Below are 12318 nucleotides of genomic sequence, written 5' to 3'. Positions count from 1 at the left end.
CCGCGGGATCCTGAAGCGGGAGGGCGGGGCGGGGCACGCAGAGGGCACGCAGCCCCGCCCCTTCTCCTCCGGGTCTCGAGTCTGCACCCTGAAAAGATCGGGCGCCTGTTCCTGATGTTTTTCACCCCTGTGGGGACTTTCTGAACCAAAAGACAGTGTTTAGGGCCTTTTACATCCTTAATCTTAAACACAGCGCTCCACGCCCTCCAAAGGAAAATACTGTCTTTTGCGACAAATCTCAGGTTTTCCCAGCAGTTGCCCTGTATAAAATGTGTTTTCTTAAGGGATAAAGAAAACCTGAGCACTTTTATCCCTTTACCTAAACGTGAGGAGAAATTCGGTCTTAAATCTCTATAACTCAGGATGTTATAGACTCTGGGTCCTCTCAGTTTTCTCAAGAGGAAACATTAAAAAAAAAAAAGGAAACAAGTTAGGGGCTTGGGGAATTGATCATTACAGAGTTATATGAAATTATCCTTGGGACAAATGAAGGCTGAAGGCTGCTTGCACTGACAGTATTAGCAGTCCTCTTCAGTTAGGTTCTAATCCTTGCTTTTATTTATTTACTTATTTATTTTTTTAAGATTTTATTTGTTTGACAGGAGATCACTAGGCAGGGAGGCAGGCAGAAAGAAAGGGAAGCAGGTTCCTCGCTGAGCAGAGAGCCCCATGCGGCTTAATCCCAGGATACCTGGATCATGCCAGGCCATGATCATGAAGGCCGAGGCTTTAACCCACTGAGCCACCCAGGTGTCCCCCAATCCTCGCTTTAAAAAAAAATTGTTTTTTTTAATCTGGCCTCTCTCCTATTTCTGTTAAAAGGTTTCTGAATTCACCCACCACTTGCCATGCAATCTCTATTGAAGGTTCAGTAGTATCACAATTGGGTTGCGAGTTCCTCCTTTGGAATCTGATTCCAGAAGTATCTCTGAAGATAATGTTTCCCCTCCACAACGTTGTTAACCATAAATCCCCTCAATACCACCTTTGCTTCCAAATATCAAAATCAGGGGCTGGCTGGGTCAGAGGAGCCTGTGTCTCTTTAACTCAAGGGAAGGAGTGTGAGCCCCAATTTGGAAGTAGAGACTACTTAAATAAATTAAACCCTTAAAAAAATCAGTCTTCTTCAAGTATCATATGATCTCACTGATATGAGGAATTTGAGGGAGTGGTGTCAGGCAGTATAGTGGGGAAGGGAGGGAAAAATGAAACAAGATGGGACCACTGAGGGAGACAAACCATAAGAGACTCTCAATCTCAGGAAACAAACTGAGGATTGCTGGAGGGGATGGGGGTGGCCCATTGGGTGGCTCGGTAATGGACATTGGGGAGGGTATGTTCTTGGTGAGTGCTATGAATTGTGTAAGGGTGATGATTCACAGACCTCTACCCCTTAAACAATACATTATATGCTAATATAAAGCCCAGCAGGGACCACCCCCAAAAATGTCTTCTTACTGAGTGCATTTTACTTTCAGCAAACTGCATGTATTTGCAGCTTTCCCTTTCCATTGCTTCTTACTATTGAAGCTAACTTTTGGATTCTCAGTGCAGCTATGCTTTTTACTGGTTTTGTCAGCAACTTTTAGATGTTTACTATGGGAAAGAAACTTAATGGAGTAATCTATTAGGAAGTGACTCTAAGTGCCAGGACTTCTTCACTCCTTTTCTGGTTCTTCCAATCTTTCCTAAACTTATTTTGAATTCTTCATCGGTAAATAAGATTAGTTCTGAGATCCCATTCCCTCTTATAGTCATTTTATAAAAATCTTTCTACTTCTTCATCTTTATTCACTGCAGATTCATTGCTTCCTTTGAGTTTTCTACATCTTACCTTTCCAGATAGTGCTCTTGCTCTCTCTCTCCCGCTGGAAAATGTCCACTAGTTTTCTTCCATAAGTCTCTTGTCTTTATGGATCTGCTTTTTGGAGAACCCAGACTAACACAAAAACTAACCAACATAAATGTTAAATTTAATGCAATGTGTTTTCTCCTAATTGATTCCATTACCTTCCATAGGTCAGTGATTTATGCAATGGACATTTTTTATTTGTTTTAGCTGTTTAGGACATCTCCTCTTTCTGAAGTAGAGAGCCTACATCCCACTATAGAAGCTAAAACTACCCAATATTTACTTTCCTAGTCCCCCTCCTCCACCACACACACACACACACATACACACACACACTCTCTCATAGAGACATGAATGCATGGCTTGTAGGGCTGACATCCAGTGTCAGTGTGTCGTATCAGTGGGGTGATATGGTGGCTGTCTTCTGTAATACTAGCAGGCTAGTTGGACTACCTCTGCAATGCAGACCAGCTCTGCAACACAAGGTATACATTCTTATTAGCTAGCTAGCCTCCCAGTCTCATAGAACTCTGTGACACCGGATTTTTATAAACCTTTCTTTTGTTTAAATTAGGTATATATAGTTGGTTAGTTAGTTGTATTTGCTGGTAAATAAGACTTGTGAAACGAGTTCCAAGAACCGTTGCAGATAACAGACCCTCAGGGAAATAGAAACAAGTTGGATTAGTCCTAACCAGGGCTGAGAAACCAGTAAAAATTTAGCTGGTACCAAAAGAAGTCCTTCTGGTGTTTATGGAACACAGTGCATAGAGTAAACATATGATATAAAATGATTAACTATATATGATATAAAATGATTAACTTCCATGGGTATAATGATATACCCATGGAAGGCAGTTTTGGGCTAAAGTGTGGGGTAGAATTTTTATTTATACTAACACTGGAGAGCTTAAAAGAGAATGACGAAATGAGATTTCTAAATTCTTAGCTTGAAGTAGGAATCAAAAATTAAGGACTTCCTCTGATAATAACAAAAGAATTTATTCTTTGCAGCCATGGGGCTAAAAGAGTCAAACACCCTCAAAGTTGGGGCCCATAGTTTGCCAAATTACAAAGTTAGATGGATTCATAGTCTTGTCAGAACCCTTCTGTGAAGATTAAGGCATTGTTCAAGAAAGAGCAGAACCAAAGAAATGAAATGGGCATGTGGTAGAATTCAAATAACTCAAATGCCCTTAACTCATTACTTTTAACTGAGCCTCATTCAACAAACAAAAGCAGCCCCTACTCACTGAACTGAAAAGACTGTTTCTGCCTTACGTGGAAATCTGTATAGATCTCACCTAATCTGTAGAGGTTTCACTTTGCATAAAGAGGCCAATTTTTCTTATTCCCAATTTCCGACACTTACCATTTTTTCTAAACATATAACAGAATCAGATTTCGGCATTTTCTGGAGGCGAATTATAACATCAAACTTGTATAGCAAGATGTATATAGCAAGACAGTTGAAACTTTACAAATTTATGTTGACAATAATATGAAGAATACAGGAGAAAATTCTTTGAGTCCTAGACTGAGAAGGAAATGATTTTAAAGTATATATATGTAATATATATATTTGTAATATTACATATTAACATATACACATATATATATGTATAAATTCAACATCCTAGCTTAAACAGTCAGGCACAGTTTTAACAGTTTGTTCTGTAGGAGTGCTGGCATGAACTATTCATGAACAACTTTCTACTCACCTATAACTATGTATCCTAGAAGTGCCAGGTACACTCCCTTCACCAAGATTAATAAATACACAGGTGAAGGGACAGTCAGCAACTTTGGAAAGTGCTACAGTCTTCAACTTATAATGGTTCAACTTAACAATTTTTCAAAGTGGCTCAAGAGTGATTAAGCACACAGCCAACTTGATCACGAGGATAAATGACAAATACACTTAAAACCATTCTGTACCCATGTAACCATTCTGTTTTTCACTTTCAGTATGGTATTCAATAAATTTCATAATATATTTAACACTTTATTATAAAATAGGCTTTGTGTTAGATGATTTGCCCAACTATAGGTTGCACAATTATAGTGTTCGGAGCATATTTAAATTAAACTTGGCTAAGCTATGATGTTTGGTAGGCTAGGTGTATTAAATGCATTTTTTTTTTAAAGATTTTATTAATTTGGGGTGCCTGGATGGCTCAGTCCTTAAACGTCTGCCTTTGGGCTGCCTCAAGCCCCGCAAAAGCCTGCTTCTTCCTCTCCCACTCGCCTTGCTTGTGTTGCCTCTCTCGCTGTGTCAAACAATAAATAAATAAAATCTTTAAAAAATAAATAAATAAAATCTTAAAAAAAAAGATTTCATTCATTTATTTGACAGAGAGAGAGAATGCACAAGCAGGAGGAGCTATAGGCAGGGAGGGAGAAGCAGGCCCTCCACTGAGCAGGGAGCCCAATGTGGGCTCAATCCCAGGACCCTAGGACCTGAGCCTAAAGCAGACATTTAACGGAGTTAATCTGTGGTTCATCAGATAGAAGGGGGGCTTACAGAATACGGTAGGTACTGTAGGCTGGCTCAGTCATAACTCTTCCAACTGAAATTTCTATTACCTGGTCTACTACTGAGACTAGGAGATGAAATACTCAAATTTTTAGCTTCCCTTCCATCTAAGGGCAGTCAATGAGATGTAGCTGGAAGTAGACAAAAATGGCCTCTTTTCCTAAATAAAAAGGCAGATCCTCTAGAGATACTCACCACTGTTACAAACTTCATTAATTTTTGACTCCCCTATCCTCCAAATCTGTGTCATCAATTCAGTCAATCCTATCAATAGCTTTTAAATCCATTTTCAGTTCTCACTGCTTCTACTATAAGGTTTAGACCTTTACTATCTGAAGTCTGGCTCTGGTCTCTGGGTGGATCACTAAATTCTTTCCTATTGAAACTTAACATAATTTTACAATCTTTTTCAACACAAGCAGATACTATCAACTCATTACACTGGAACATTTGATGAAATCCATTTGCCCCTTTGGATTAGTGCTTCAGATTGACTTCCTTGCCCACACCCTTTCTTGGCTCCAACTAATCCTCTGCTACTGGTTATTTTTTTAAACATAACTTCTACCTTTAAAAAACACTGCTTTCTGGGGCGCCTGGGTGGCTCAGTGGGTTAAAGCCTCTGCCTTCGGCTTGGGTCATAATCCCAGGGTCCCGGGATCAAGCCCTACATCAGATTATCTGCTCAGCAGGGAGCCTGCTTCCTCTTCTCTCTGACTACCTCTCTGCCTACTTGTAATCTCTGTCAAATAAATAAAATCTTTTAAAAACAAACAAACAAACAAACAAAAAAACCCACTGCTTTCTGTCTCCAGAATAAATTTCAAACTTATATATGATTCACCATCTTATTCAAGTATTATATTTATTTAGCATCCAGGGTAGGTACTATTCCAGGCATAGTGATTAAAAAAAAAAAAAAAAAAAGTACTTCAAGACTGGCCAGAATTTGGTACCACCAGACCATTGTACATAATTCTGTCTCATGGCATGTATTTTTTTTTAAAGATTTTTATTTATTTATTTAGAGAGAGAGCACATGCATGAATGGGAGAGGGGCAGAGGGAAGAGACTCTCAAGCAGACTATGCTGAGCTAGTTAGTCAGATGTAAGGCTTGATCTCACTACCCTGAAATTATAACCTGAGCCAAAACCAAGAGTTGGACGCTTAACCAAGTCAACAGACAGAGATCATAAGTAGGCGGAGAGGCAGGCACAGAGAGAGACAGAGGGAAGCAGGCTCCCTGCCAAGCAGAGAGTCCGATGCAGGACCTCATCCCAGAACTCTGGGATCATGACCTGAGCTGAAGGCAGAGGCTTTAACCCACTGAACCACCCGGGTGCTGCCCTGCATGTATTTTTTGACTACTTTGCTAAATCTGTAAATTACTTTAATGCTTTTTAAGTCTATGGTCATCCATTGTTCTGCCCAGAGAGGCATTTAATTGTGAATTAAGAGTTTAGGTTCTCTTTTACAGTATGCATTAAGAAACCACAAATCATTAATGATAATATAGTACTTAATTGATTTTGCCTTTGATATTTTCAACCCACTAACTGCAATGAAATAAGTAATCTTAATTTATCCTAGCACTAAAGATTTCTATAGGGTTTGTGCTCATCTTTTTTCATTTGCTCCTGGGAATAAGTCATCTTTGTAGAAAATTTGAGGTTTATAAATGTTTTCTTATACATGATCTCATTTTAAATTTGGATCCCACAATAACCCAGAATTACATAAGTTTTGATAAGTAATAAAAAAACTGGGTTCCAAATCCATGCTTTCCAATCAAAGTCTTAAGCTCTTTACAATATTTCGCTTCCCTTTGTCATCTCCCTTTTAGTTATTTCTACCTCCCTTAATACTAATATTCACTACTATCCTTTTTTTGCCATTGTTTTCTCTTCACATTATTTTTATCTTCAAATTCCCTTCAGACTTTCAACTTATTATAATTTAAATTTTATCACATAAATAATACATGTTGCTCATTTCTGAAAAAATAGAAACTGCTTAACAGTACACTAAAAAAAAATTACCTTCTTTACTCACAGTTTACTACAGTTTAATATGTTCGTGTATATAATTCCAGTTCTATTTTCTGTACGCTTATATATGAGATAGAGACATTGTATTTATTTTGTAGTCAGGCTTTTTTCCTTTAACACAATATGATATTGCCCTGTGATTATTTAATATTTTTTTTAAAGATTTTATTTATTAATTTGACAGAGAGAGATCACAGGTAGGTAGAGAGGCAGGTAGAGAGAAAGGGTGAAGCAGGCTCCTTGCTGAGCAAAGAGCCTGATGTGGGACTTGATCCCAGGACTCTGAGATCATGACCTGAGCCGAAGGCAGCGGCTTAACCTACTGAGCCACCCAGTCGCCCGATTATTTAATATTTTTAATGACAATATGACATGGATTCCATTGGGTTAATATGCCATTTAAATTTTTTAATTTTTTAGTTGCTCTGCAGGTGGGGGTAAACTTTTATAATTATTACTGCTTGTAAAAATTCTTCATTCCAAAAAAAAAACAAAAAACAAAAAACCCTTCATTTCAATTTATTTAGGCTTTCAGCTCCTTTAGTTTTTTGTTTTGTTTTGTTTTAAGATTTTACTTATTTATTTGAGAGACAGAGCACAAGCAAAGGGAGTGGCAGGCAGAGCAAGAAGCAGGCTCCCCACTGAGCCAGGAGCTGATGTGGGGCTCAATCCCAGGACCCCAGGATCAGGACCCAAGCCAAAGGCAGACACTTTGCAGACTGAACCATCCAGGCATCCCTCCCTTCATTATTTCATTCAGTGATCACTCTCCAATTCTTTGTTGACTTCTGGGTTTATCAATCCTTGATAACAGAGTCTTAGAATTCTGAGTGCTCAATATCATTAAGTTACTAAAATGGAGGAAATCTTTAAGGCTTGGGACTCTGTTTATAACAAGTATTTTTTTTTTTATAATAAAAGCACCTAGATTACATAAAATTCTCACATTAAAAGTAGTGATTATATCTACTGTATTTTTTATTTTTTAAAGATTTTATGGGGCACCTGGGTGGCTCAGTGAGTTAAGCCTCTGTCTTTGGCTCAGGTCATGGTCCCAGGGTCCTGGGATCGAGCCCCACATGGGGCTCTCTGCTCAGCAGGGAGCCTGCTTCTCCCTCTCTCTCTGCCTACTTGTGATCTCTCTCTATGGCAAATAAACAAATAAAATCTTAAAAAAATAAAATAAAATAAAAGATTTTATTTACTTATTTCAGAGAGAGAAAGAGAGCATAAGAGGGAGAGGGAGAAGCAGACTCCCCACTGAGCAGGGAGCCTGATGCAGGGCTCAATCCCAGGACCGTGGATCATGACCTGAGGCAAAGGCAGAGGCTTAACCAACTGAGCCACTCACATGCTCCTTTACTGTACTTTTTCAATGCAAAATCATAGTATATACATTTTTTAAAAAAGGATAATTAAACTTGTACATAAAAATAATGGTCTTCTACCTTTGAAATTTAAAATTTACCTTCCATATACTCAACAATTAATGCAAATTTAGTAGGCACATTTGCAATGACACAAGGACAGGGGTCAAAATTAATAAAACTTGGAATCTATAACCATTCTTTCAATGATGCACGTCATTAAGGGTTAAAGCAAAATTTAATGATGATTTCAGATATACAACCAAGGTCAAAAGTGTATAAATCAGGTGCTGACAAACTATTCGAGAGGTCTGTTTTTGTTTGATCTGAGCTAAGAACGTATTTTACATTCTTAAAGAGTAAAAAAAAAAAAAAACCAAAACCAAAAAAACCCCAAAGAATATGCCACTATCTGTCTGTAGCTTACAAAGCCAATAACATTCACTTTTTGGTCCTTAATTTCAGACCTAAACTATAGAAACATAATAAAATACACTTGGAAGAACAGATAAAGCATGTATGTAACTATGAATATATGTTACAGTACCTACAAACAGAAAAAGTAACAAAGTCTTCACTTTCCATTCAGCTTAGCTTCAAATTATAAAACCCCTTTTATTCCTCAGCAGTCATGGAGTAATACAAAGAATCACAATTTAAAATGAAGCCATATACATCAGAAAACTGGTAAGTGACACAACAAATGAAAAAGAATGAGGATAGTTCACAACTGTAATAAAGTGATCATCGAGTAAACAAGGCACAGAATTATAGATGTTTAGAACAAGGCAGAACTTTAAAAATCACCTAGTCCAGCCCTCATAGTTTAGAGATGGGAACACTGAGACCCAGAGCCGGCAAGTGACTTGCCCAAGATCACATGGCTAATTTCCTCTAAAGGTAGAACTATAACCCAGGTCTATAGTTAGGTCAATAGAGATAGGTCAATATTATATCAAGTATACCAAGTGAAAGCGATAGGCCAATATTATATATATATTTTATTTTAAGATATTTGGAAGGTGGAAAAATAGGACACCTCTCACACATCTACAGAAATAAATTTTTTATTTTTATAACATTCCTTTTCTTTTTATGATGCATACAGTACTTATAGCCCAAGAATTCTGAGAAAAGCTATAGAAGACCTGGCACTATTTTTGAGAATTACACAACTGGGCAGCAAAATAACACCTTTATAAATGTTGGGATATATAGAAATAAAATTTAGTGTTTGCACACAAAAATAGGGAAGTTACATTCAACACGTTTTCTTTAACGTGCATTTAGAATGTTTTAAGCGTTTTCTAAAACTTTGGTTATCATGCTTCATTAAAACTTGTTGAATTTCAAATTATGTAAATGATTTAACCCAAATGGTAGGCAAATATATCACATTGACACAGCAGCAAAAGCAAGCTAATACTGCACAATCATATTAGCAGACTGATTTCAGAAATACATGTTTTTCACAAATAGCACACATAAGTTAATTTGTTATAACATAGTTCAATGACTTTTCTTTCATTTTATAAAATAAGGCTGAGTAATGAGACATAGTAGAACATGATTACATAATAAAAAGTATATTTTTAATTACAAATCTAATTGTACATATAGGGCAATGAATTGTGGTTTCTATAGAATAGTGCAAATGAGCAGGACCTTCCTCAAAAATAATATACTTGGATTCATTCCATGTACCTCAGATTTCATGAATATTAGGTTATATTAATCATTTTAGGTTTTTGTGAGATGAGTGCAAGTGGCAGGGTTCAGATAGGGCAGACGTGTACTCATTGGCTGCAAATACAAATAGCCATTGACTTAATTTACCAGATGAGAAGTGCAGGCACTGAAATTGTTACTTTAAAAAAGTTCCATTTGTCATCATGTAAACAATTTTCTTCATCATACTATATTTCATCAAATATTCATAATTCATTTCATATTGTCATATCGAGCAATTCTTCTAAACTCTTTTTGATATGTGGTGGTTGAGATGCAGCCTGATTTAACAGATTCTGACCCATTTGTGCAAAAAGTGCTTTTGATAACTTAGCTGTGGCTGTTCGTATATTTCCTCCAGCTCCAGGCAAAGAGCCACTATTTGTCATGTTCCCTAAGAGATGCCATAAAACAACCAATACTTTCTGTTCTGTGGCATGGGGCTTCCTTTGATAAAGTTCCATAACAATATCTGAAACATAAAAATCAGTAAATAGTGAGGTTTTCAAAAAAAATAAATTCAAGTTTAGCTAATTAAAAAGCATACAAAATATACTAAGCTTTTCCCCTATGCCATTTGTCCTAAAATGCCAGGCTTTTATTTATTTATTTATTTGTTTGTTTTTTAACAAAGTATTTTATTTTAATTTTTTTAATTTTAAAAAATTTTCTTAAAAGGTTTTATCTATTTATTTATTTGACAGACAGAGATCACAAGTAGGCAGAGACGCAAGCAGAGAGAGGAGGGGAAGCAGGTTCCCTGCCGAGCCAAGAGCCTGATGCAGGGCTCGATCCTAGGACCCTGGAATCATGACCTGAGCTGGAGGCAGAGGCTTTAACCCACCGAGCCACCCAGGTGCCCCAAATGTCAGGATTTTAAAGAAAAGTAAGGTCAGAAACTTTCCTCCCAAAGAATCTTAAAGTATTAGAATTCCATATATGACAACTTAGTTCAGGTAAAAGGAGTAAACATAGGAATTAAACCCAAAATTCATCTCAATGTTTTCCAAATGTAGTTAAATAAAAACATACATTTTAAAATCACTGACCTTTTATCAAATACGTAATTCAAAATAATTTTCCAACTGCACCAAATTGACTTTAATGTCTTTTTATTTTTTTCCTCTATTATTTCTACTGACAGGAAGACTAAATACTTACTGGATAAAAAAAGGATAAAAGTCTTAAAAGGTTCTCATAGGGATGATTATTTATTTCTACAATTTATTTCTACATTGTGCGTAACGATATTGAATTTGGTAGTTAACCCCAAATTAAATTGAAATGCCTATCAGTTTACCCTAAGGTAATAAAATATTTCTTTAGAGTGTTCATTTTTTTTAAGGATTTTATTTATTTATTTGACAGAGATCACAAGTAGGCAGAGAGAGAGAGGGGGAAGCAGGCTCCCTGCCGAGCAGAGTGCCCAATGCCAGGGTTCGAGTCTAGGACCCTGAGACTATGACCTGAGCCAAAGGCAGAGGCTTAACCCACTGAGCCACCCAGGTACCCCTAAAATATTTCTTTAGAAATAGAAATTAAAAAATACTTACCAGCAAGCTTTTCAGTCATATCTTGTTTTGCTTTTCCATTTAAAAACTGAGCTTTTGTGCAAAATGGCTGTAGAAGTAAGTAATTGTCTAAACAAAAACAATATTAAAGACATATAAATAATTATGGGATTTTATTTTCCAGTACATAGAACTGAAAGGAAAATATTTTCATGCAAATGAATGCAAATGTGTTAAAAAGATTTTTTTAAATCTATGTAATCACTACACTTAACATTATCTATAAAACCTTAATAGGATAATAGTCTTATAGCAAATAAGAAATAAAAATACCAAATATTAAAAGAGCTATCATATGGTATAAAAAAGCAAAAGAATTGCCCATCTCCCAGGCATCTTATTCCAAAAAATAAAATACAGATTTATCAAAAACAAACAAAGAACAGAAAATAAAAATTGTTGGGTTTTTTTTGCATTTTTTAAATTTTTTTCAAAGTTTTAATTCTATAATAATTATAGATTCACAGGATGTTACAAAGGTCCTATGTACCTTTCACTAAAAGTTATACCTTGAATAATTATAGTATACATCAAAATACAGAATCTGACATTTATACATATGCATAGTTCTAATCTGCATCATTCACCTAATTGTTGATTTTTGGAGGTTTTTTTTTTTATAAGCTCTACACCCAATGTGGGGCTTGAACTCATGACCCTGAGATCAAAAGTCACGCACTCTATTGACTAAGCCAGCCAGGTGCCCCTACCTGTGTACAATTCTATGTCATTTTATCATATGTGTAGATTTTTAATGATCACTGCAATTAACATATAGAACTATTCTCTCACCACAAAGATCTCCCTAGTCTCATCTAGCTCCTCCTCCCTAGCTGCCCCTAAATGCTGATAACCACTAACCTGTTTTCCATCTCCATAAATTTTATCATTTTTATTTTTTTTTTTTTTTAAAATATTTTATTTATTCATTTGAGAGAGAGACAGTGAGAGAGAGAACATGAGCGAGGAGAAGGTCAGAGAGAGAAGCAGAGAGAGACCGAAGGAGGGCCCCGGGATACATATGGGGAATCCGGGATCATGACCTGAGCCGAAGGCAGTCTATGAGCCAGGGCGTCCCAATTTTAACCTTTTTAGGGACTGGAATCTTCTTTCACTTCTTTCACTGAGCATTGTGTTGTGTGTATCCATAATACTATTTTATTACTAAGTAGTATTCTACCGTATGAATGTTATCACAAATTTTTTCACTATTAA

At 36.4% G+C, this 12318-nt stretch overlaps 1 protein-coding gene across 2 annotated transcripts in view; it reads right to left on the bottom strand.

Moving 5' to 3' along the window:
* Positions 1-8023: 8023 nt before the first annotated feature.
* TOGARAM1 (TOG array regulator of axonemal microtubules 1) overlaps positions 8024-12318 on the bottom strand; it is an 81979-nt gene continuing 77684 nt past the window's right edge. For both annotated transcript variants that reach the window (XM_013055780.2, XM_013055791.2), the window contains 2 exons: positions 11086-11172; positions 8024-10004 (listed from right to left, as the gene is read on the bottom strand). In XM_013055780.2, the coding sequence (XP_012911234.2) occupies positions 9751-10004; positions 11086-11172 (341 nt within the window). In that variant the 3' untranslated portion in view covers positions 8024-9750. The remainder of the gene's footprint in view (positions 10005-11085; positions 11173-12318) is intronic.

Source organism: Mustela putorius, unplaced genomic scaffold (genome assembly GCF_011764305.1).
Source record: "Mustela putorius furo isolate JIRA1106 unplaced genomic scaffold, ASM1176430v1.1 tig00000129_pilon_pilon_pilon, whole genome shotgun sequence".
Classification (NCBI taxonomy): domain Eukaryota; kingdom Metazoa; phylum Chordata; class Mammalia; order Carnivora; family Mustelidae; genus Mustela; species Mustela putorius.
Note: the sequence above shows the minus strand (reverse complement) of the source record. Positions and strands in the feature narration are given on the sequence as shown.